The sequence below is a fragment of the Saccopteryx leptura genome, chromosome 2, assembly GCF_036850995.1.
Source record: "Saccopteryx leptura isolate mSacLep1 chromosome 2, mSacLep1_pri_phased_curated, whole genome shotgun sequence".
Taxonomy (NCBI): domain Eukaryota; kingdom Metazoa; phylum Chordata; class Mammalia; order Chiroptera; family Emballonuridae; genus Saccopteryx; species Saccopteryx leptura.
In genome coordinates this window covers 324,152,905-324,179,028 of record NC_089504.1, presented here as the reverse complement: position 1 = coordinate 324,179,028, position 26,124 = coordinate 324,152,905, and the positions used below count along the sequence as shown (strand labels likewise).

The window sequence follows — 26,124 nt, the reverse complement described above, 5'->3', positions numbered from 1 at the left end:
CTCCCCCAGTGTATAGCAAAACCTTTCCTTTTCCTGAGTGTGTGAAGGGGGGGGGGGGACAGATCAACAGGTAGGGAGAGAGATGAGAAGCATTAATTTGTAGTTGCAGCACCTTAATTGTTCATTGTTTGCTTTCTCATATGTGCCTTGATCTGGAGGGGAGGGGTTTCAGCCAAGCCAGTTGGGTTCAAGCCAGCAACCTTTGGGCTCAAGCCAATGACCATGGGGTCATGTCTATGATACCAGGCTCAAGCCGGCAACCCTGCACTCAAGCTGGTGAGCCCGTGGTCAAGCCAGATGAGACCATCCTCAAACTGGCAACCTCAGGGTTTTCAAACCTGGGTCCTCTGTGTCCCTGGGTGATGCTCTATTTACTGTGCCACCACCTGGCCAGGTGCAAAAACTTTTCAAACCTCACTATTCAGAGTGATCTGTGACCCCACACCACCATCCAGACCTGCTTGCTGACTACACATGCAGAATCTCAGGCCCCACGCCACCTGACTGAATCAGCACCTGCATTTAACAGGATCTTTTATATAACATTTTAAAAAGATTTTATTTATTCATTTTTATAGAGAGGAGAGAGAGAGTGAGAGAGAGAGAGAGAAGGGGAGGAGCAGGAAGCATCAACTCCCATAGGTGCCTTGACTAGGCAAGCCCGGGGTTTTGAACCGGTGACCTCAGCATTCCAGGTCAATGCTTTATCCACTGTGCCACCACAGGTCAGGCTAACAAGATCTTTATGCACGTTAAAGTTGGAGAAGGTCTGTTTTAAAACACGGCTAACGTATGAGGCAGGTGTTAGTTCTGGCTTCCACAAGGGCTTCTGACCAGTTGTCTAATTAAGATCACATGTGCGATTTGCAAGTCCAGCTCTAAAATAACCGGCTGGATTGCTTTCCTGCTAATATCATCACACCCCCTTTCCCCTGTTTATGCTTCCATTATCCTCATTCAGCAGAAGTCCAAATTGAGGTCAGTCTAACTCTGCTCATACATGTAGGTTGCTGAGGAAAACCAATTGTTCAAATTGGCGCCTCTACAAACGTATGGTCTCTCCTCTCCGGGGAGCCCTGGCAGACCTTCTCTATTTTCCTACTGGCCTCTCCCTCTAGTCTCGGTTCACCCCATCTTTTGCAGCAGAAACCAGAGCCGAGAACAGTGTCTGGCACGTGGTGGGTGTACAGAATGAATGAATTCTACATTCAACCTCGGTGTTAGCCGTTCTCACAGCCCCTGCTGAGTGCTGTGGCTTGTAGCCTATTTTCATTCCCTTAGAAATGTTCCCCAGACCTCTGGTCCCCTAAGAGTTAGTATTTTATTTATTTATTTTTTTCATATTGTTGCTAATTATTTAGTATGACTTAAATGCTATTTAGTATGATAGGTACATTGGCTCAGTTCCTCATCTTAAAATCAACCTCTGTCCTTCTTCCTGGGCACTGTTTCAAAGTGCCCATTCCCAAATCTCTCACCCCACCCCCTTATCTGAGTCTCGGGAAACGGTGGTCATCATTTGAGAAACCTGTTAACTTCCTGCACTCGGCCCCGACACGTCCCTGAACAACCTTCCCCTCCCCTGAGTTCCCTGCCCCTAGACCGCCCAACCACAACAGCCACTCACTGGTTTACCCCAATGCCGGCCCTGGGAGCCACACCCTGTGACCTCAAAGGGCTTGTTTCTACACTTTCCTAGTTTTATTTCTGCCTCCAGCCACTTCTCAGTTCCTATTCTGGGTTCTCCTTCTCTGTTGCCCTGCAGTGTATTTCTCCAGGCCCTAGGCTGGCCCTCTTCTTCTCCCTCCGTACAGGCCAGTCTCTGCTACTGTGGCCTCAAATACCAGCTACAAACTGATAACTTCCAAATAATCCGCCAGTTATCTTCTCCCTCATGGTCTCCAGAATCATCTAGACAGTCACCTGATGACATCTCCACATCTCCACAAACTGAACTCCTCTCCCCGAGCCCTGTCCTTCTCCCAGGTTCACCCCATCTCATCGTGTGCAGAGCCTTCCGTGACCAGCTGCTGCCCTCTCTCCAGACCCCTCTCTCGTGGCTCTGCGCAGGCGCGGGCCGCGCTGAGCTCCCGAGGGTCTCTGAGCACACGTGCTCTCCCTGCCTGCCAGGCCTCCGCACAGGCTTCGCCCTCCGCCTGGAGTGCCGTCCCCACAGCCCCGCCCCTCTCCATCACCCCCCCCCCCCCCTCAGAATAACTTGACTAATTCCTGCTTAGCGGACATTCCTTTCAAAATTGCCTTTTCTAGAAAAATAGAAGTTTTAAAATAAGCAAAGCATTTACTTTTTCCAGTTGTTTTCTGTCTAGGTAAAGATGTAACCTAATACCAAAAAGATTTTTTAAAAAAATACCTGGATACAGATTAAATACATTTTCTCTTTAGACTTTAACTCTTTCCATTACTATTGATCTAAACCTTGTCTTTCTTTTTTGCTTTCTCTCACATCCAATAGCAAGAGCCCCACGCCTAAGTCCCAGGTCCTGATCAGCTGTTGAAAGAATTCCTGACACCTCTGTCTCAAGCCGCCTCCTTTGGCTGCTGTTAACTCATTTTTTTTAAGATTTTTATTTATTTATTCATTTTTACAGAGGAAAGAGAGATTGGGGGGGAGGGGAGAAGCAGGAAGCATCAGCTCCCATATGTGCCTTGACCAGGCAAGCCCAGGGTTTTGAACCGGCGACCTCAGTGTTCCAGGTTGACGCTTTATCCACTGCGCAACCACAGGCCAGGCTATTGTTAACTCTTAAGAGCTCACTAAGTCACTTTTCAAGGTCAAGAGGGACCATCTCTTCCCCGTGACTGTGGCTTCCTGTAGTCCTGGAAACACCGCTTCATTCTTCTTTACCATCATGGCACCAATAGCAGAAAAGAGGCATCCTCTTTTTTGTCTCTTCTCTTTAACAGGCGCTGTTCTAGCCCAGGGGCACTTACTCTTAGGGATTCTACTGTGAGCTCAATCTTGGCCTCCTACCTTCTGTCAGAAAGACATTGATTGGCCTGACCTGTGGTGGCGCAGTGGGATAAAGCGTTGACCTGGAACACTGAGGTCGCCGGTTCAAAATCTTGGGCTTGCCTGGTCAAGGCACATATGGGAGTTGATGCTTCCTGCTCCTCCCCCTTCTCTCTCTCTCTGTCTCTCTCTCTCACTCCTCTCTCTCACAAAAAATCAATAAATTATTTAAAAAAAAAGAAAGACATTGATTGCCTTACCTAAATATATAAAATTTCACAAAATGATATTCTAAGCAGTGCATTCTAGTACTTTCCATTTTATTTCAGTTTTATGAAATGTGGTCATGACCCACTGAACTGATTTCATAGTCCATTGGTGACTTGACAGTTACAGTTTGGAAACCAATACTCTAGTTTATTCTGCTAAGCCCTCTGAGTTTTCCTGTATGTGTATTAATTACTCAGCAGAAAAGGCTGTAAGATTATTTCAACTAAAGGTCTTCCAAATTCTTCTGTCAGAAACTTATTTTACTTATTGAAAGGGCTGTGAATATTTTTTCCTTTTTAACAGGAAAAGCACATTTGTAACATTATGCAGTTTTTAAATGGTCAAGATTTATAAGTTAGTTAGCAAATGTCTGTTGCTTGCTCATGGTCTGCAAGAGATGAGCTAACAGCACTGTGTGTGTGCACTAATAACATCTTCCGTTTCAGGACTGCAGGAATGAAGCTCTCAATAAATGTTAGCTCTCAGTACTGGAAGTGACCAGATGTATGTCCCAAAGCAAATAACCTGTGTGGGGACCCTCTTTCCTACCTCTAGACTAGCTCTTCCAGTGGTCCTGGGAACTCCTCTTGCCCCCCTGTGGAGGGCTGGGGGCATTTTCATGCTCAGGCTACATTTCCAGTAGGGGTTCCCATCTCCAGGTGCCACATGATCAGGTGACAACCACTGCAAGCATCAGGGCAGTGAATTAATGCTCTCGTCTTTTAGACGTCCCTACTGTCAGGCAAACACGGTCATCCAAGCAACGTAGCCAGTCACTTAGGTCTCTTTCCTGTTTTACCAAAGTGGGCCCTTGAATGTGCCTTTCTCTGCAGCACCTTGCAAAGCGCTCTCCTCGTCTTCTCAGTGGGCCGCACCATCTGTCCGGGTGGCAGCGGGCAGGCTGTGTGCAAGCACCTCCGTCTGCCTCCACACCGGGCAGAAGGTCTGCAGGAGGAGAAAGGTGGGTTCCTGCCCTCAGAGAGAGTGAAGTCCTGGAGGCGGCAGCAGTGCTGACCGGGGGTCAGCTTCTCCCTGGCCGCCCGCTGAGGGGGTGCCAGCTAAGGGAGCTGGGCCAAGCAGAAACCCAGATCGGTCCCTGCCACAGGCCATGCTCTTTCCAGGATCTGAACACGAAAGTACAAACTGCCCAGTAACAGATGCCATGATGGCTGAGGGTGGGAGGACGGAGTAAGTCCCAGCAGCACGAGCGCACCTAGACGTAGAGCCCAGTGCCACCCGCAGGCCACAGCACCCCTGCTTGGGGTGGAAGGGAGCAGCCGCTCCTGGGGAAAGGGGTGGCATTGCTGGGGTTGCTATTTGCGTCTCAGTTCAGTGTCAGATTGCCTGCTCCTAGCGGCTCGTCATGGGGAGGGAAGGCCAAATCTGAGAGGCCTAGCAGTTCCCAGCACCCAGCTGTGGCCATTGGGAAGAATGTTTTGTGTTTCTTTTTAGTGGCGTTTAGAAGTCCTCATCAGGAAATGAGGGAAGCCTGTGACCTTGGGCAGGTTTCTTTCCCTTTCTCGGTTCCATTTCTAACACCATGGGACAGGAAAACCAGTACACCTAGTCAGTGTTTACCTACTACACCTACTACGTCCCGGCCACTGTACCTTGTACTAAGCACCTAATACATGTCATCTCATCCATTCCTCTCAATGGTATAATAATGGCCACCACCTCCCAAATGGCTTCTATGCTTTGGGCATATCCTATCAGTCTCACCTGGTCAAAAGGGCGTATTAATTACTTTTACCCTTTATTCAAAATAGGAGGGGACCCCAGAAGAGGAAGGGGCTCTCACTTTTAGGGCCTGCTCTGATGATTGTCCCATTTCTCTACTCACAATGTACCCAGGCCCACATATGACAGCCCCCGCTCCTCGCCGTGATATTTCAAGTCTCTTCCAGGCCTTCCTCACCTTCCTTTCCAACCGTATCTCCCACTTCCCCTCCCACAGTAAGCCTTATCCATATTTCACCACCACCACCTTCATGCAGGCATACTCACCTGTCATCTCCAGTACGTGCCCTGCTCACCTGGCTCTGTTAAAGTACCTGCTGCCTCCCCTCTGCGCAGTCACCTTTTTAGACCAAGCTCCGCTGCAAAGCTTTCTCTGACCATGCAGCCAAAGGCCCTCTCTGTCTCCTCTGAGCTTCTGCATCACCTACTCTCTGGTCACTCGGCCCCAGACAAATAGCATCTCTTCCCCTTCCCATTAACTAGCAATGGCTGGTTCCCTCCTCCATGCCGCTGGGGGAGGGCTCAGCTCTGGTGGTCCCTCAGCCCCTCCCTCAGACATACTGCCCATGCTATGTACTTAACCCAATTCCAGTTCCTTGGATCAAGTCCAGTTCGTCTTTGTTACCTCTAACCATCTGCCTTCTCCATGCCCAGCATCCAGCACTGGGATGAGAACCAAGCTGAGCCCCATTAATGTTTGTTGAATGACTGGATGGGATTTTGTGGCTCCTAAGAGGTAAATGATAGCCAACCAGAGCAATGGGAAAAATTACTGTATTTAAAAGACATGTTTGCAACTCTCTGACCAGTTCTCAAATCTGATTCAAGATACTTTCTCTCTCTCTTTTTCCCTTTCTCCTCTGCACATTTTGTAGTTGCCCAAAGTCTACTTTGAACTCTTTAACCAAAATATTCTGATTTCTGTCAACAAAGGAGGAAGTGCCAGTGTGACTTCACTGGTGAACCTTCAGAGTCCCCTCAACAGAGAAACAGGAATTCCTGTGGAAAATGTGGAGACTTGGATAAAAGGGTTGGGGAGGGCAGTGGGACCCCCAGATAAGGGCCCTTTTCTGAAGGTATTAACGTAGGTAAATGGTTAACAAAGGGGAGGATTTCTCTCTGTTCTTCCTCCTCTGCCAGAGAATTCACCTTTAACCATTGACCTTTCTGTGAGGTGTGAGATCTGAACAAAGTTGAACGCAGTCATGGGTGGTTAAATAAAATACCCATCATTCACTTCTGCCCCTGCCTCAGAAGATGGGCTGAGGTATGCGGACCACCCCCAGTTCTGGTGGCTGATAACAGAGGCAAGACACACATATACATAGAAACAAAAGTTGGAAGCAACCCCCTGCCCCTGTAGGAATCCAGAGCCTCAGCTTTAGAGCAAAGGCACACACCATACCGAGAGAGCCACGATGTGCCAGTCCGCTCGCACTCAACAGGAGGGGGCATTTCTGAGCACCCACACCGGAATCAACTGTCCAGCCCCTGACATTGGGTGATTCCTTCCTGTCCGCTTTTTCCCTATCCCACCCCTGCCCCCAGGGGCCTGCAGGCCCACTGCGTAAAACATTTTTTAATTTACTGCCACAATCCCGCAACACCAGGCTTCACAGACCTCCCCGATTTCCCCCACATATGTTTTATTTAGTGTAGCTCCGTAGCCTGTGAGCCCACCCCTCCGTATGCCTAATTGAGTTTGGGGAGGCCGGCATCCAGTTGCTCCATTTGTTTAGGATGACTTTTTCCATTCCGGCCCCCCCGCCCCCACCCCCGTGCTCGTTTTACTGGCACGTTACCATCATCTCCAGGCTCCAGTTGGTCAGGACCAGCGTGACATCTCCACTTTGATGTGTGTTGACTGGTGCAGGCCTTAGGGGTAGTGGGGGAAGCTAAGCCTACCAGCTCCTCCACCTCCATCCGGGCATGGGCTGGGTTCTTGGAAGGCTTGGAGAGTCTTTGGTTTCATACTTTATTCATCCCCTGAGCCACTAAGAGCTGAATATGAGCATACAGTTCATGCGTTTGAGCACGTCTCCGTGGTCCTTGTTTAAGCAGCCCAGCCGCACCGCCAAACAGCTTTGAACTTCAGGCTCGGTTTCTACATCCAAGAGGTGGAAGAAAACCTGAGGGGCTGGCTACCCAGGATGCTGTCTCTACTTCCACACCCTTCCCTGCTCCCTGCCCTGGGCTGGGCTGCAGGCGGGCGCTCAGGAGGCAGGAGTGGGAGGAGGACTAGAGGGATGACAGACACCAGGTTAGCCCAGTGAGAAATATGCAAATCCCTCGCTGTGCTGTGCTGGGATGACCGTGAACATGCTGCAGAGCTCTCAGCGGTCAGGCGGGATCCCCTGCGCCCAGCCCTACTGTTCTCTTCCAGCTCCGCGTTGTGATCCCCTGTAAAGAAATATTTTATATTTTAAAGATTTTATTCATTGATTTTTAGAGAGAGAAGAGAGGAAGAAAGGTGGGGAGGGGGGAAGGGCAGCAGGAAGCATCAACTCATAATAGTTGCCTCTCATATGTGCCCTGACCTGGCAAGCCAGGGGTTTCGAACCGGTGACCCCGGTATTCCAGGTCAACACTTGATCCACTGCACCACCATAGGTCAGGCAAAATATTTTATTTTTAATGCAGACACAGCCCTTGATGTAGCAGTAAAAAACGCCACCTCTAAGAGACACGTGGCTGTCCAGTGTGTTGGTATGTGACTTCCTGTCCTTGCCACTAGCAGAAGCTTTGTCCCACTGCTCTTTGTCCCTGAAGAGGTTGTCTCCCGAGCCCCGATGCCCAGGCCGTAGGAGGCATTGGAGTGGGGGCGAGAGGTCAGCGCAGACAGGAGACACCTCCTGGCAGTGGGACTGACTGGTTTGGGATGGGAGTAGTTGCTGTTCTTCACCCAACAAGAGTTTCTTTGAGAATCTCAGTCCCTGCCCCCCACTTTTAAGATGGAAGTCAAATTTTCGGATTCTGCTGTGCAGAGCAGAGAGGTCACTAGGCTCTAATGCACTTACCATTGACTGCCCCTCTTGTAGTGCGTCTATTAGTGAGTAATTTGATTTGTACCTATTCATTTGCAGTCCCTGCAGGAGCCTGGAGCTGGCCCCTAGTATAATTGGTGCTGTCTCTATTTTTACATCATTAGATTAGCCCCGACTCCTGGCCACTTGTTGTCTGCGCTTGTCTGTCCATTTATACAACCTAATGTAACACAAAATTCATTACTGATCACATTACTTTCAACTCTGAAGCCAGCCTTGTGATAAACATTTGGTTAACCCCTTCCTACCCATGGGACAGCTGACAGAACAAATGCACTTCCACTCGACAGGCAAATCAATATCTTAATACACCAAAGTGGAATTGCATTTCTAGATTTGTTATTCCTCCTGGAGGAGCAAATGGAAAGGCTCTTCTGAGCTGGCTGAATTGAATAATGAATAGGGCCCCGGCACCAGCAGCCAGTCTGCGAACAGAGCACAAAGGCACACCCGGCCTCCGCCAGCGTTTCCATCTGGACAGGCGGCACCACGGCCATTAATTGAGGCCAGTGCTCCTCTCCCCGCCACAGGGTGTGTGTTGGAGGGCACAGGCTGGGACCCTGACGGGGGGCAACAGAGACGTTGACCTCACCGCCACCATTCTCTTTGCTAGACTTGGCCTCGAGGACAACTGGACCGAGAACTGGATTACTTTCCTTAAAACTTCCTTTACTGAGAGGAGGTACCAAACACATGGGCCTGGCATTAATGCCACTAAGAAATTAAATTAAATCCATGACTAAGCTAAAGTTTACCATTTGGAACCAGGTTCACAAAATGATTGCTATTCAGAGCCAGGTCAGTGATGCTGGGATTGGTGGGTTCACACCAGCGTGTGTGTGCGTGTGCGTGTGCGTGTGCATGTGCTCGGGCCTGGGTGGGCGTTCTGTGGCACAGAAGTGCCATGTGCACTGCCTGATGTGGTCCTAGCTCTGGTGAGGATGCTGGTGATCAGTATGGGAGACTCTGGCACGGCAGCTGGCCAAGATTCTTAAAGGGACCCCCACACAGCTCTATTTAATCTAGAAGATTCCCCCTACACCCTCGTCCTCCCCTCCCCAGCCGCCGTTTGTCTCTGGGTGGCATCCACACCCCCTATAAGTCATTAACTCGCAGGACAGTTTGCTTCTAAAGGGAAAATATCCTGACTTATTAAGAAACTCCCATAAAGCTGGCACTACAATAATTAGAAAACTAGGCATAGAGGAAGCAGAATGGAACCCATTACCATGAAAGCCATAAATCCCGAAGTAAAAAGAAGCCATAAACTGAAGATACCCAGTTGGGAATGGAAGCTGGAAAAAGTGGCCAGTCTAGGGGACGTTCTGGAGGCTGAGAGGAGGCACAAGCCTCCCTTCGGTCGAGCAAGGCTCCCTGCCCCTCCTCGCAGGGCCGCACCTGGGCCCCTGCTGCCTGTGAACTGGGTCAGAGCCCTGAAAGGCCAGAAAGGACCGGCAACCCTGCGAGACGCAGGGCCCGAGGGATTGCTCGAGAGGGCTCGGGCGCTGCTCCTGGCCTTCTCCTCCGTTCCTCCAGCATTTCTCAGGCCTCCCCTCCTAGGTTTGTTGGGGGGGGGGGGCTGCAAGGTGAGATGGTGCGAGGTGCAGGGGGGTTGCCTCAACCCACCCTGACTGTGGGAACCTCCATTTCCCACCGAAGGGCCATAGAGCTGGGCCAGAGACTCCAGAACTGTAACTCTGAGTGCGTTCTGTAGTGGGGGGCTTCAAAGAGGGGAGGGATCCTGGCTGGGTGTCACAGGTGCCTCACATCTAGTGGAGGCAGTGGAAGGAGGACGCTGGTGTCACTGCGAGAGCCAGGGTGCAGCAGCTGTCTCCTCAGGCCACTCGCCTCCCCGCACCCCCCCCCCCCCCCCCCCAGCTACCGTGCACTGACTTGCTCAGCCGTGAGCCTGCTGTTTTGGCCTCAGCTGTTAATCCTCTCAGGTGGGTAAGTGGGACCGTGGGGGCATGGGGCTCTGTGTGTCCCACACTGGGCCCCAGCATCAGCCCTAGAAAACAGGTCAGAGTACGGGCCGTTGCCTTTGCAGAGTAGGACAGACTGGTGACAGGGAGGACAGTGTGTCGGCTGGTGGAATGAGAGACTTTGATTTCTTAACCTTGATGGAAAGTGGGGAAAGCCACATCTTACCAAACTCTTCCGCTGCATCGCAGGGAATTTAATTACGTTTGGACATTCGAATGAGAACCAGATGTGGCTCTATCCCGTCAGGCCGGCAGCGTCTCTCCTGGGGTCTGCAGACCCCTGTGCTGTCTCGAAGCCCTGGAGGGCAGCTCAGGAAGGCCCGCCTGGCAGCTGGGTGGGGCCGTCCGAGCTTCGAGACTGGACTTGAGGAAATGGGCAGGCCAAGGCCAGCTGCCAGACACCTGGCTCCACGGGACAGTTTCCAAGCCTGTCTCCTCATAGCCATGCTGAGTGGGCGTTTGTGGGGCCCTCACTGACACCCAGCCCCACCCCAGCCGCAGAAATACACAAAGCAGTCATAGCACAGCACCTGGCCAGGCGTTTTCTATCACCAAAGACCGAGTGCCAGGCTGCCCGGCCCCAAGTCCACCTTAGATGGCATCTGCTGAAGCTCCACCCCCAGCATGGTGCCAAGGCCCTGGAGCTAGAAAGGGCACCCTGGGTGAGGAGCACGTCTCCAGGGGCCTCAGCCTGCCTATGCGCCAGAGACGGCAAAGCTGGTTTTCTAACCAGGACGCCGCTGCGATCACAGGGTCTTTACACGTGTTCCATGCGTGTTCTGCTTCTTAAAGCTCCTTCGCAGCGCTTTCTCTGGAGAGCCTCACACACCCAGGCGGCTGCCAGAGCAGCCCCTCCCTCAGGCCTGACAGACGATGAAGCAGATGAGAAGTGAAGTGACTTGCCTAGGTCATTCAGCACGTCTGCCGCAGGACTGGGGCTCCCGCGAGTTCCCCGCCTCCTACCAGAGTCCTCCCCCTCCTCGCCATCCACAGGGAGTTTCGGCTCACGGCTGCTCCTGCATCTGGCTGATCTTAACCATGGCTTCAGCCAGAGTTATCAAATACCTCAGAACCAGGGAAACGTGAGCCAGGTCTGCTCAGCCTCTGCTATCCGCACGTGTAATGTGTTGTGACAGGATATACTCTGCCTTGGTCGGGACTTAAAGTCATACTGATAAAGTGGCATTGAGAAGGTCATCGCACTGGGGGTGCTGTTCGGGGTCGTCCGGGTGGGTGATCCTACCTCTTCTCCTTTGAAGCCAGGACTTGGAGGGCTTGGGTAACGTGGGCTTTCTGGGAATGCCGTGTGGCAGCATTTCTGGTTCGAGTCTTTCCCTGCCCTGGATTGGTATCACGTCATAGCTGTCGTAGGAGGAGGTACCTGAGAAGTGGCTCTAGCCTCAGCCAGGCCAGCGTGCCCTCTCTTGAGTACCCTGCCTGTGGTCACTGCTTGTTCGCTGCTCAAAGGCTGTGAAGGAACTGAGCTGGGCAGTGAGTTGCTCTGCCTGGAACTCAAATGCTCTGTTCCTACTCCTAACATACACACACACACACACACGCACACACACACACACAGTCAGGTCCAACGGAGAGGGACGGGGGTGCAGGGCAGACCATGGGGTCTTGGCCTCATTCTGTGGCGTTCTGGGTCTCAGTACCTGGGGGGGTCAGGAACAAGAGCTTTGCCAGGGGGAAAGAAAGCACATTTGTGGGAGCTCTGTGGGTTGAAAGAGACTCCAGCCAGGAAGGAAGGCGCATGTCGCAGGGAGGCTATGGGACTCGGGCCAGGCATGCGCTCCCAGAAACAACCAGGCTGTGTGTGCAGTGAGATCACCAGAAGAAGGTGGCATCAGTGGCCGGGCCTTGTGCTCGGGCACAGGTGTCACTCCCAGGGATAACCAGGCTGGGGCTGGCCCTGCTTCTCACCTGCTCCCAGCGCCCACCAGTCCAAGCAGGGTTCCTGTGGTCTGAATGTGGGGGAGCCTTTTCATCCTCAGCTCCTCTGCCTCCAGAAACTGCTCTCCTTCTCCTTCCTCCCACAAATTTGCCTGGGAAGGGAACAGAACCACCTCCTCACCTTCAATCTTCCCTAGCCCTCCGTGAGGACAGGGACGATCCCTGGTCTGTTGGCATCTTGTGGCAGGTGTGTAGCCTGAGGTGGCCCTGCAGGGCGGTTGTGGAGAGGGGTGGGCTGGGTGTGGCCCCCCCTGCAGGCTGCCTCCCCGTTAAATGCTGCCCTTTCAACCTCCTAAAAAGTGTGCCCTGGGGCTCCTAGAAGCCTTCTATCTCCATCTCCCTGAACAGACCTCTGCCTCCTGCCTTGCAGGAGAGACTGGTAGCTTCCAGGCCCAGGACCTGTGTAAGACAAGCAGCCCAGAGCTGCGTCCACCAGGGCTACCTCCTAGTTGGCACCTGGGCCATCTATCCTGGTTCAGCACAAGGAAGGTGCCAGTCCTGCTGAGCCAGGCAGAATGCATGCCAGCCCCCACCTCCTTAGCCCTTCTCTCTGCAAGGCCCAGTTTGCAGTTGGTCCCAGGCCCTGTTGGCAGGCCCCTTGCTGACAAAGTTCATTGCCTACGGCAGACCCCATTGGGATCCATCTGCTGAACTTGCAGCAGTCCTATGGTGCCCCGGTCTCTTCTCCACGTATTCCAAACAGGGAGGACGCGGAAGATCCCTACCCTCCTGGTCAGAGGACCCCAGCCCCACCTGACTGCCTAGCCAAGAACCCTTACAGCAGAAGGGGACTGGAACTGTCTCTGTTTTCAAACCTCCGCTCAGCCAGGCGCTGGGCAGGACGGAGCAGTTTGGCTGGCTGCTGTGGATCCTGGGACCACCGACTCCCCTGGGGTACCGCTGAGCCCAGCCCAAGTCAGGGGTTTAACCACAGGCTCTGCTGACAGGGGAGAACTGGGAGGTGGATGCAGGAGGGAAAAATCGATGCACGTCAACAGGGTTGGAAATTTATTTTCCAGCTTAGAAGAGGGTATTTACAAAGAGGCAAGGAGGGAAATAAAAAGCTATAAACACATATCTGCCATCTTCCTCTGCAGGCCATTTCTTGATTAAAAAGAATCTTTTGCAAGGTCCAATGGAGGGCAAGTTGGCGGGGGCCTGGATGGAAGAGACACCTGCTGGGGAGGGCAGGTAGAGAGGGACCCTGAGGTCCAGTGGAGGGCAAGCCGGCGGGGGCCTGGATGGAAGAGACACCTGCTGGGGAGGGCAGGTAGAGAGGGACCCTGAGGTCCAGTGGAGGGCAAGCCGGCGGGGGCCTGGATGGAAGAGACACCTGCTGGGGAGGGCAGGTAGAGAGGGACCCTGAGGTCCAATGGATAAGCACAATCACTAAACAATTGCAATGGTAACAGAACTCACATTTGCTAACTGGAAGCGTTGTTCAGCTTAATTCTTACAACCACGCCAGGAAACAGACCTTGTTACCCTCACATGCAGGAAACTGAGGCACTGAGATGTTGAGTAACTTGCTTCAAGTCTCCCAAGTGGTAGGGGGCTGGAGCTTGTGCTCTTATCCACTCGGCTAAACTGCCTCCTCAACCTGGGCAGACCCTGTCCCTCTCCCTTCTCAGGCCCCTGACGGGGATGGGGCATTCTCCCTTCTTACTGCCCAAGTGGGCGGGCTGCGTGTGCAGGGTGACGGGGCCCTGAGGTCTAATCCTAGACCCACCAGGCCACTGGGGTGGTTAGCTTGGGACTGAGGTGTGCGGCTGCAGCCAGGGCCCAATAAAAGTGCTCTGCTAATCCCTTTAATGCGCAACACGGTGAGGCTCATGGAGCAGGGCTGGCTGGGGCCCTGAGCACCCCTGAGGCTGGGCAGTAGGAGCTGCTCCTTTTGTGGTGAGGGAAGTGCCCGAGCTGCCGAGAGGTTGAACCAGGGGTCCCAAGGACCCTCCTCCCAAACACACACACACGCACACAGCACTGCTCCGTGGACCCTGGTACGCCCCAGAAACAGGCCCCCCTCTGAGTCCTGGGACTCGGGCTCTCCACCGTGCACCCCCAAGCAGAGTCTCTGGCTATCTGCTCCTATCGCCATCCAGCCTGGAAGAGGCCTGGAGGTCAAGCCCAAAGTAAGACTTCACTTCTGACCCTCATGACACACTGGGGTCTCCTGCTCACCTGGGCTCACCCACTTAGGTCCTGTGTCTTCAGCGTTTCACCTCCTCCCCAGGGAATTGAATAATCAAGACCAGGGTGCTTAGTAAGTGACTGATTTATGAAAAGAGGCCTCCACTCAGTCTGTCCCTAAAAGCCCTTGCCTTGCAGGTGTAGGGTGGCCTCCAGGGAGGGAAGGGTCTGTACCCAGGGGGGAAGAGAGCCCCCAGGATGAAGCCGCCTTGGGGACCAGCACTGCAGAGGGAAGGGCCACCTTCCGCCTCAGGTGAAGGAAGCCGTGTGTTGCTGCTGCCTTTGCAAAGGGGCCGCGCTGTCCCACTGACGGCGGAGGGAACCACCTCAGAGAGGCTCCCTCGTTCCAATGGCCCAGCCCAGGAGCGGGGCCATGTGTGTGTGAGCACCTGCTCCCACCTCCTCGCCCAGACTGAGAATGACTCCTCCCTGGTCAGCCTTGGCATATATGCCCAGGTAATCAGGGTCGCTTCTTAACAAGGTCAGCTACCTCTCTGACACCTTTGAATTTTGCCAGACTCCATGCAGATAGAACAGAGCAGCAGCATGAGGAGGTAGCTTCTTTGTTCCTTTGCTTATTTGATGAGAGCCAAAGCTCCTTCTTTTTAGTTGCTGCTCATGCCATAGTCCCCCTGCCCCTGTGGCTTGCCTACCCTGGCCCGTGGCATAGCAGGCCCATTTCCAGTGAGAGTCAGCGGGAATGCTGCACAGAGCCAGTGTGGCGGCCTTGGGAGCCAGTCTTAGCGATGCCTGGAGTGATCCTGGGGTCTGCCCCAGCAGCGCTGCCTCTCACGGTGACTGCGGACCCAGCGCCGACTGCTTCCTACTCCGGCTTGGTCTCCCTGTCTGCAAGGTGGGAAGACCAGCACCCCCCCTCCCAGATGCTCAGGATTACTGGAGGATGTGAGGTCACAATAAGGTTACCTTCTGTCTGAGTTCAGCCACTTAGCTGGGGGTGTTCCCCATCCTCTACCTCGCTCTGAGGCCTGGGGAGCAGCGTCTTTCACAGCTAGCTTTTTTCTACCGGCCAGAATCGACATACTTTTCCTGAGTGGGGAGGCGTCCGGGATGCTTCCTCAGTCCCCACCTGCGGCCCTGGCAGCTGTCTGGTGGGCCTTCCCTATAGTCCACCTCAGCTTGCAGGAGAGCTGCTCAGACCCGGGGGTCTTGGGAGTAGGGGAGGAGGGAGGCAGCCAGAAGCTGGGCCACGGAGTCAAACATCCAAAGTCATCCCTGAAAACTGCAGCCCGTCTCTGTCTCTCTCCCTCTCCTGGCAACCCAGCTGCATGGGGCGCCATCCGGCACTGCATGGGCCAGCGGCCCCTCTCCCCTTCCCACAGCTGCTCCTCCGTGCGGCTCCTCTCCGCGCCCCCTCGCTGAGGGGGGTTTCGGCTCTGTCACAACAGTTCCATCACTGAGACACCCCCAAGTCTGATTGGTCCTCCACCCCCGACACATGCATGTCACCATCCTCCTTGACTGCAGAATTCTGCCTCAAGCTTCCCTCCGCCCGGTGTGACACCCCACACTCTGTATGCCTCCACCTGCTTGCAGAGATCCGTGTACTTCTTGATCGTTGTCCATATCTTTTCCAAAAAGATTCCTCAATGCTTTTCTTTTCACAAGGGAAAAAAAAAGGAAAAAAAAAACAATGCCAACATCCCAGCGTCCGTGAGCAACCCAACAGTAACAAAGCAGGTGTTCGGGATGGAGGAAGGTAAGGCCACACATTTCCGTTTGCCACTTGCTGCTAGGGCTGGGCGGCTGGGATGACTCGAAGCGGGGGGCATGTGTGCACCCCTCCACTTCCACACGCTCATTGTTCGGTCTCAGTGAAAAGAAGAGAGGGGGGTTTGACAGAAGGCACATGGGAAAGTGGCCAGGACCAGCCAGCCCCTGGTTCTTTTACTAGTAGTTTATGCTGAACAAACCTTCCCTTCCCTTACAACATCACTCACTCATCCATTCCAGAAATGTTTTCTGCACACCAGCTATGTGCCAGGCCCCGTGGTTGGCACGCAGCAGGCCCCGAGGGGCTTTCCACTGGATGGGGACATACGTGTGAGCAGACAGTGCGCAGCATGTTAGAGGGTCTGGGGCAGGAGTCAGTCCAGAAAGCCTCTGCCAGGGCGACAGGGCGGGCTCACAGAGTGGGGCCCCTGTGCGAAGCAAGGGAAGATGAGCAGGCGTCTGGGGGCCGAAGGGGCCTGGAAAGGGCTTTTCGATCAGAGGGAGTGTCATGGGCATGGGGCCCGGGGCCTAAAACAGCCTGGAGAGTTCTAAAAACTGCTCAAGTTCATTACTTTGGTTCCTCAAATTCAGTGACAAATAACAGTGGTCTGGGGGGCAAGTCATAGACCTTTTTATAGTGCTGAAGGAGTTAGCCCTCATCCTGGGGACCGTTAGGGGTCGAAGGTTTTTAAGCGAAGGAAAAGCAAGATGAGGTTTGTGCTATAGACAGACCACTCTGGCTTTGATGTGGAGGTGAGTTGGAGGGGGGGGGGGGCGGGTCTAGAGGTCAGGAGATCAATGGGGAGCTCTTAAAAGTTATCCAGGTGGGAAGTGCAGGGCTGCCCAGGCAGTGGCAGTGGGAATGAGAGGAGAGAAGAGGCTGGGGAGACTCACGGGAGATAAATTCAGAAGAGCTTGGTCCCCCTGGGACATGGGGCAAGGGAGAAGCCTGGCTGCCTCCATCTTACCCAGGCCTAATGGTGAAGAGAAAATGGGACCAGGGCAGCTCAGGCTACACCTGGCCCCCAAGAGCAGCAAACTCATCTTGTCCCTTCACTGTCACAGAATGGGCTGAGGTGCGTGCGCAGACCTGTGGGGTTGCGGTGGGCATGTGCCAAGGGGCAGTCGGGGTGCCGTGCTTGGACCAGGGCTCCGGTCTCCTCAGCTTCCTTGGCAGTGTGGATGTGTCGGCACTTTGCATCGAGAACGTTGGGCCTGTTCCCCCGCTCTGGAAAGGGGCCAGCCTTCCCCATTCTAGTGGCCTTTCCTGCTCCTTCATCTGGGGCTTTCTTCCTTGGCCTGGTATCCAGAGCCTAAGGAAGCCCCTGCTTTTCTTGCTACTTACTGCTAGTGCTCCTCTCTCCTGCCCTCCTGGCCCTGCTGTCAGCGCCCCCTAGTGCCAGGATGGCCATGTATGAGGGCAAGGGCCTCTAAAATCAAATGGGGGCCTCAGAGTCTCTCACAAACTCCTCTGCTTGCTTGAGGGCAAAAGGGATGGAGTGAGCTTTCTTGGAGTCTGAAGCTTCCATATAGAAACCCCAGGGTCTACTCTTTGCTTGCCTGTCCTCACCCTCTCTTGGCACAGGACCTGTCACTACCAAATTAGGGTGAGGCTGAAAAGGGGGCGAGGAAGAATTGAGTCCACACAGTAACCTTGTTTCCTGTCCGTATCCAGATAACTTTCTTATCCCAGGGTCAGGCCCAACAGGGCAGCCAGTGCCTCTTGGAGATCAGGGACCATGATCGGGCCCACAGCCTGTGTCCACAGCCCCTCCTTTGCATGCCCCCATCTGCCAAGAGTGCCCCTCACATCTGGACCCAGGAGGGTGGCAAGACTCCCCCAACCCCTTTCTGTGGCTGCTGCTATTGGGCAGCCTCAGTGCTTCGGGGATAGCCTGCAGCACATGGGGATCGGTGGTTAGTTCCTGAGTGGCTGGTAGTGGCCGTCCAGGAGCAAAGGGCATGACCCATCCCCTAACCAAAGCCAGCTGTGCTGCGTGCGTGTGTGCGTGTGTGCGTGTGTGTGTGTGTGTGTGGCGGCGGCAGGGGGCTGGGAGAGGGCGCAGGCTGCCAGGTAAAGGTCTCAAGCCAGACCAGATAGGTGGAACATTTGAACACACCTTGCTGATTCAAATGACTGCGTTGAGGTCCTGAGCTTCCGAGGTGGGCAAGTGAGACCCCCTCAGTCCAAGACGGGAGTACCTTGGAGAAAGAGCAGTGCGGGTCTGGGTTTGGGGCAGACTCCGAGAATCTGCCTGGCGGTGTATGTGACCACAACTCAGAGCCCACTTCGAGGCACTGAGAGGGGATAGGAACTTGCCACTTTCAAAAAAAAACAAGAAGAAATTCCTCTTTCCTTGCATTCAGCATCCAAGGATGTCTATTCGCAACCTACCACCCTAGCGCCTGTCTCGGGTCAAGAGACGGTCGGGCAGCTAGTAAGGTGCCCCCAGCTGAGTGAGATGAGACCAGTTGCTGTGTCCAAAATGGCAGCACGGCTGTGGCAGACGGGCCCGGGGGAGAGGTGGGGGAGGGTCGGGAGCCGCCCTGCCTGCTTCCCAGGCCGACCCAGCATGTGCATCGTGGGGGCCTCCTGGGGACCCTGGGGCTGAGAAGGAAGAAAGGAAGCACTTCAGGCAAGCAGGCCCCCTCAAACCAGGCGTTCCCTCCTGCAGGGACACAGGACACCTCGCAGGAGATGCCAAAGGCGAACGGGGCCTGGCCAGCAGGCGGACGGTGCGGGTGGAATGAGTGTGCCAGTGCGTGGCTACGCCAGGCCGGGAGCTCTGCGGCCGGAGGGGGGGGGGGACAGACCAGGCAGAGCAGCTGCACTCCTCGTGCCCCAGCTTCTCCCTTCCTGCCTGACCTGAGACCCAGGGCAGGGACCGCTCAGGGAGTTAGGGAGCGTGCTGCGCGAGGACGTGTGCGGGCGTGAGCACATGGCCACAGTGTGGTCCAGACAAGTCATCAGGGTGGCCGTACTTCTGGCCTAAAGAGGTCCCCACAATAGGGAACACCTGGAACCTGTCAGCCAAGGGAGCTCCTCCCTCCTCCGCTGAGCCCGTGACCCGAGCTGCCACCTGTCCTATGTGGGGAGCATGTGGGGATCCCCCTGCAGAAGGCTGTAAATGGACCCAGATGGGTGCCTCCAGATCCCCTCCCCAGACTGCACTCTGACCGGGCCTGGCCCTCTCCTTGTCTTGCAGAACTACAGCGAGAGGGAAGCATCGAGACTCTGAGTAACAGCTCAGGTTCCACCAGTGGCAGCATCCCAAGAAACTTCGATGGCTACCGATCTCCGCTGCCCACCAATGAGAGTCAGCCCCTCAGCCTCTTCCCTACCGGCTTCTCGTAGGTACCAGCCACCTGCTTCTGGCTGGCCGGCCCACTCACCTGCCGGAGGAAGGAGAAGCCTCGCTCTGGCCCTCCCCTTCAGTCTCTGCTTCTCTTCCTCCAACCACCTTCCCCAAGCTTAGTGACAACAGCCACCCACCCTCCCTGGATTGAGAAGAGACGCTTCTCCAAGCACCTCGGTGTACTCTGACGCCCGTCAGCAGGGCTGTGGCCGAAAGAGACTGCAGAAGCCCCGTTCCCTCCTCTGTTTGCACATGATGTCCTGTGTCGGATCCGCTTTTGTATTTTCTATCCATACCCACAGGGGCCTGCGTGGGGAGAGAGTGGGAGGCTCGGCCAGGCATTTTGACCCTGATGGGCCAGCCCCAGCCCACTCGTGGCTGTGGTATACAATGCCTGGCTTCCCTTGGTCAAACTCCCTCGGGAGTGAGGCCAGAGTATTAGGGAAGGAGGAAGAAAGGAGAAGCCCCCTTCCTCTTTTCTTTCCCCTTTGGCTCATGGAAAGGATTTGTCTTTCTTGCCTGTAAGCCCTTTTACCCTGGTCCTGAACTGTTCAGTGAAGGAAACCGTGCTTACCGAGGCCTTGTCAAAAAGTGCACGTCTTGTCTAATAAATCATGCTGCAGTTGGTGTCCATCCCTCCGTTGCTGGGGTCAGGGTCCTCTCCAGGCACCGAGCAGAGTCCTGTGGGCCTGACCATGTGTCCCTGCTCCCAACACCCCTTACCCTGACATGGACAACTGAGGAGTCATCATCGAGGGGATAGGAAGGAAAAGGAGAATGTTTGCTTTGGAATTTGGGTGAGGTCTGATTTAAGCCCAATCTCCAACCTTCCTGACTGTTTTAGAGCCAATGAGTTCTGGGGCCACCACAGGCCCAACACTCCCTGGCAGCGGCAGTTAGGGCCAGTCAGGTCCTTGGCATGCGCTGGTGGGCTGCTCTGGGAAGGAGAGTAGTGAAGACTCTGGCTTTATCTTCAGGGAAGGCACCTGTAATTGTCTCTCTTCTCAAGCTCAGAAGGTGTAGGGTGCAGTTGAACGTTGTTCTCTCAGGAAACCTGGCTGGAACCATTGTCTCCCTTCCCCTCAATTCTGGACCTAAAGTGATGGGCAGGAAGGAGACAGGAGCAGGGGGAGCAAAAGGGGGTGTTGAGCAGGAAGGGGTATAATGCTAGCCCTAGTCCCCACTTCCCTGAGACCCCAGAGAAGCCTGGGAGGATCGAAGGAAACCACTGAGCCAGGTGTGGTTTGGGATGAAGTTTAATGCAACAGCTATAGTGGAACTGAGTTCACAAACAAGCAGGCCTTCCCACGCAAATGTCCAGCGGGAGCGCGGGCGGCTCCTGGGGCCCTGGCACCTGAGAAGAGATCTAATCTTCAGTTCCCTCCGCCTGATCAGTTGCGCATGTTAGAAGAAGGGGGACCTGAGTGGCACTAGGTTCTGCAGGCTGAGTACGTGGCCCTGCACAGGGTGGCTGAAGCCAGTCCCTCCTGCCTGGGAACCGGCAGGGTGAGAAATCACATGGCAGAGTAAGGCATGCTGGCAGGTCAGGAGGCCTGGGCACAGCCAGCGGTGGCTGCTGGGGGAGCAGCAGCTTTTCCCCGTTTCAGCTGAATTGGAGACATTGATGTGCCCAGCAAAGCTCTCCCCCCGCCCCCACCAGAGCAGTGTTTCAGTCAAAGGGGGATGGGAGAAGGGGTAGCTCGAGCTGCCTGTGGGTACTACCCAAGGACTGGCTCCCTGGGGATGGGTCCAGAGCTCTAGGAAGGGTGAGCCCCTCCGAACTCACCCTAAGGCACGGGGATGGGGCAAAGATGGAGATTCGGGAGCTCTCTCCTACCATGCAGGGAACGGGCTGGCAGCTTAGAGTCAGAAGTCCTCCCTGGCTCAGCTCTTTCCCTCCAGGGGGTGCAAAACAGCTGTGGCCGCCTCCAGTCAGGGAAAGTGGTGGGTGTAGGGCTGGACTTGCCGGCTGAGCTTGCAGGACAATCTGGTTATTCATCTGCTCACAGCCAGGGCAACTGAGTGTGTGGGGGGAGGGGGAGGATAAGAGAGGCCAGATAAGCTGGCCCCATGGCGGCTGCCACTGGAGCTCGGGTTATCAGAGAGGCCTTGGGCCTGGCCTCCGACTAATTGGGGAGGTTATGGACCCTGCCACAGCCTGTAATCAGCTGGAAGTGAGAGCTGGGCCCCAGGGTGGGGGACCTTACTGCCCACAACAACCAGCCTCCTATCCTTTAGAGATAACACTCAGGGCAGTCTCTGCCTCTCTCCAGTAGACCTCCACGATGGCATCACCTAGGAGGCCATCAGAACATGCATCTAATTGTGGCCTGACCTTTTGACCTTGAGGAAGCATTGTGACCTCCCTGATTGTCACAGCAGTACCTGCTCAACAAGCAAATCACTATGGGTGTTCTCTCAGTTTGATGGAGGAAAAATATCATCATGTCTTCGAGGAGGCTGACAGAAGCTCGGGTGGCTCAAGAAGGGAGGGCATTGTCTGGGGTTGATTTGAGAAAGGGCCCAATGGTCACAAGGCAAATTCTGGTGCACAAGCACTCTGACAAGTACCAGTGTCAGCTCCTCCGGAAGCAGGCGGAGGCCAGAGCAGGCAGCTGCCAGTCTGGGATTGGAAATGGTTTCTCAGTGCTGATTTTTCTGATTTTCAGATGTGAGAACCTCTAAACTAGAAGATACCTAAAAGTACTATTTGGTCCTCATTTCGCAGAGAAGCCTGAGCCCCAGAGAAAACCAGGGCCTTGCCCAAGGTCATGAAGTGACACAGCCTCTCTGCTCCTTGCTGCCTTCCATGCCCTGGCCAGTTAGTTCCCTTTGAGAGTCATTCTGTGCTGACCTGTGTCTCCTCAAGAATCAAACCTCTGAATTCGCTCACCTCCTACCCTAGCCCTAGGAGCTCCTGCCCCTGACTGACTCTGAAGCTGCTTCGTTGCCCCTGGGTAATGGTGAAGGCAGCCCCCTTCCTGTAGACGGAGAGCTGGAAACTAGGGGCAGAGGGAGTGAGCATCTTTTATGTCTTGTATTCAAAGCAAGATCCCAGCCTGAGGGTGGCGCCCTGGAGTCTCAGAGTTGCCTTTCTGTATGAGCAGGGGTAGCTACCAGGATAGTGGTGACACTGGCACCTTCTAAGGAGTGGATTCGACCTTGCTGTCTTTCAAAATCCCAGGGTCTTTGCCACTGGCAGCTGTGTAGCCTGGGTAAATTACTGCACCGCTGGGCTTCAGAGTCCTCCTCTTAAAGGAGGGGGAGGGGAGCATGTCCTGCGAATAGGAGCAATAAGGCCAAAGAAGGCAAAGAGGAAGCTGCAGGTCAGAAGGCCAAAAGGTTGGTTCCAGGCGGGGAGGCTCATCTGACAGGCCAGGTAGCTCTCCTGCGGGGAGAGAGAGGGCGGGTGCCTCGCAGTTGGAGCCCCGAATCTGGTGCGCTGTCGGTGGGGCTGCTGCAGGTATCCCGGCCCGCTCCCTGCGAAAGCGTTTCCAAAAGCGAATCAAGAGCCTAATGAGCACTCAGCGCAGACCAGCCCCGCCCTTTCTGAGCAGGTGGGCTGGTCCTAGGGGTCTGTCTGCACTTTGCCCCTTTCTCAGGCCACAGGCGGCGTGGCCTGTTCACACTGCCGCGATCCCAGACACCCACGATGTCACATCCGTGCACGTCCACACACACGCAGGTTCACAGATGTGCACCTCACTTTTGCCGACTCCGGATGCCAATCAGCTGCGACCCGCGGACCTCGACCCCAGAGCGCGAATAGTTTGGAGCTCCCACGGTTATGGGATCCCAGAAACTCTGGAAAAGTAGTCCAAATCTGGCGGGGCACGCCGTCGGTTGCCGGCTCAGGTGCAGAGCAAGGCCCCTCCGAGGGCCAGGTCTGTCCCGGGCCACATTGGCGAGGCCGGTATGTCGCCTTCGCATCAGACTGGAAGATTGGAGACTGGGCCACACAGGCTGTGGCTCTTCAGACACTAACCCGGACCGAGCCAGAAGAAGTGGCCCCGCCACCTGTCCTGGCTTAAGGCCGGGGCCACACGCTGTCGGGAAGAGGCTGCGCTCACGCTCTCCGCGCGCCCCCCGGCCCCATCCCAGACACTTGGCCCGACCCTGCACCGGGTAATTGGGTCGGGAGGGAGGCGACGGGCGGGCGGCGACTCCAGAGAGACTACGCGCCTGTCAGCCGCAATTTGTCTAAGTGGACGGGACAGGCCGGGCCGCTGCGGGCTGGGGTCATCGAGGCCGCGGCCCTCACTCCAGCCAGACCGGGACCGCGGGGGAGCCAGCCTCGGCCGCTAAACGGGCCTCCCTGGCGCCAAGGCTCCGGGAGGTGCGGGTCCGGCCTGGAACCCGGGATGGGAAGCAACTCTGTTAATGTCTGCCCCCTCCCCCCCTACACACAACACGCTAAGACCGAGACTGCACCTCCACTGCTGGTTAATGACATGCATAGGGCCACACGCATCACCCGAGCTTGGCCTGAGCACACTCACATACAACGGTGCACTTATACCAACCTCACGCCAGTACCCGATGCACGTCCCCTCCGCCACAGGACCATACATTCTCCAGCCATCCCTGCAGGCTCATGCAGATCCACGCCCAGTCACACACACCAAAGACACAGTGGGGGACCAGCCCAGGGAAGGTTCTAGCAATAGCCCTTGACCCCCCACAAAAGGTTATGAGGTCAAGGACCGACAGGCAGCCCAGCCAGGCTCCAGACCGCGGCACCACCTGGCCCAGGCCGCGCTTGTGGGATTTCCTTATTGCGAGAAGCGCTGAACGTACTGAGTGCGTGCAACGGACAGGAGGTCGGGCTGCCCGCGCCGGCCCGACGCCTGGGCCCAGGAGGGCTTAGGAGAGGGGGGGTGGGAGGGGCGGCTGAGCGCGCGTCCCCCGCCCGTCTGCGAAGCCCGGCCGATGCGAAGTGACAGGGGCCGGAGCTTTGTTGTGGAGCCTCGGCCGCCTGGCGCCAGCCGCCCCCGCCCGAGCCCTCCCCCTCCAGCCCTGGGCTGCTCGCAAGGCGCCCCCCGGGGCCTCTTAAAGAGACAAGCACGCTCAGCCCTGGGGACCCCCCAGAGGCGCCTGTTCCCGTGACGCGGAAGAGGGGTAGACCCAGGTGGGGGGAGGGGCCGATCCTGAGCCTCCCCTGCTCTGGTTTTCGATGAGCCAAGAATATTCCTCGCTGCTGGCGAGTTGTGACTGGGGGGTGGGGGGTGGGGGGGGGGATGGATTCAGAATCTTGAGAGTGGCTGCAGCAGAACCTCGGGTCCATTGGGGACGGCAGGACAGGTTAGATGGTGGGGACCTGGCCAAGAAAGAGCCTGTGGCCGCCGGATGGCAGGTCCGAGGTCCAGTTCCAGTGGCCAGTTGTGGTTGAGGTCCCCAAATGCAGCCGCTGCACCGTCGCCACCGGGTTTCTTGGGCAAATAGCTCAGGCCAGCGTGTATCAAACTCTCCCCAGGGGTTCAGGCCTTGAACTCCTGGACCACCTACGGACTTTCCCCAGGAAAACGTCCAAATTGCACACAGTTAGGTGTGCACATATTCTTACAAGTACGAAAGTACGTGTGCACACACGACTTTGCAAATGTATTCGCGGGTTTTCAGGTCCCTACTTGGATTCCCGGCTAAGGAATGCTGCCCTGGCTATTATCTGGTACCCTCACCGATTGTGCAAACCTGTCCACACACATCCTTCCCTGAGGGGCCACATCCTGCCTAAGATAGAGCCCTCGGGGCTTTTCCTGTGCAAAGCTGCAACGGATCTTGTCCCGGCTGCAGAGACTGCACAGTGCGGAGGCGAAGATTCGTTCTGGACAGAGAGAAGGCAGTGAGGAGCGACCCATTCAAGAGCGAGGTCGTGGAGGAAAAAGAAAAAAAAAAAAACCCTGTGGGAACGGTGCCCATTTGAATGCTGGGTAGGACAATTACGACAGCTCCAGGGCCCGATCGGAAAAAATAGGAAAATGATTGCGGAGGTCAAACAACTCCGCCTGTCCCGAACGCGAAGTGCCCAGTGTGATCAGGCTTTAACATGCCAGATTCGAGCGCGCAGCGACAAGGCGCCTTGAGACTGCGTGCAGCGAGCGGCGTTGCCTGGGACACTGTCGGGTGTGGGCTGTACACGCTCACCCCGCGGCACTGGGCCCGCGCCCGCCGAACTCACACGCACTTGCTTTGATTGTGCGGGCAGGAGTGTCACCCACGTCTAGCGAGCGGTCCGTCTTGTTCGGAACACGACTGCCAGGAATCAGTCTAAGTGTCGGCGCCCCAGCCAGAGTCAAGGCAGGTGTGTGGTCGCTTCCTTCTCTAAGAGCGTGCCTTAAGTTGCCGCTCCTGCTGCGCAAAGAGGGCACCACCACACAGGGCGTAACACACACGCGCGCAAACACGCACACATTGACAGGGGTGGGGGAATACTGGGGCTGCCGGAAAACGAAGACTGGATGAGGAAAGCGGGTTCAACCATGGGGGGCGTTGTTCAACCACAGGTGCGCAAGACATTCCGACCCCACCGCTGAGCACTGCTGAACTTGGGAGACCTGCGCTTGCTAGCGCTGGAAACTCGAGGAAAGTGGTGGGAGCTGAAGGAGGCTGCCTGCCTTTAGAATGAGGGAGACTTATGTCTCCGGTACCGGGTGTGGCGAAAATTCGTTGGGTTGCGGGTCAAGAATCTTGGGGACCGGTATCGGCCTGCGCGGTGCCGCCTTATGCTCGGCGAAAGGTGTGTCCCCTTCCTAGCCCCCAGGACCCTCTCTCCTGGCTTTCGGAGGGCTCAGGGCTGGGTCGGGATGCGGACAGATACTAGGTGGAGTTCAGGTCTGGACCGGGACTCCAGGTTTCTCCTGAGTCTTACGGTGAGGGGCGGCACC

The 26,124-nt window shown here is 55.5% G+C and overlaps 1 protein-coding gene across 4 annotated transcripts in view; it reads left to right on the top strand.

Moving 5' to 3' along the window:
- Positions 1-19,867, top strand: part of BCAS3 (BCAS3 microtubule associated cell migration factor) — a 614,901-nt gene extending 595,034 nt beyond the window's left edge. For 2 of the 4 annotated variants that reach the window (XM_066363167.1, XM_066363165.1), the window contains 2 exons: positions 15,780-15,870; positions 19,091-19,867. In XM_066363167.1, coding sequence (XP_066219264.1) covers positions 15,780-15,870; positions 19,091-19,127 — 128 coding nt within the window. In that variant the 3' untranslated portion in view covers positions 19,128-19,867. The remainder of the gene's footprint in view (positions 1-15,779; positions 15,871-19,090) is intronic. The other 2 variants (XM_066363166.1, XM_066363164.1) reach the window with 1 other exon arrangement.
- The last annotated feature ends 6,257 nt before the right edge of the window (positions 19,868-26,124 follow it).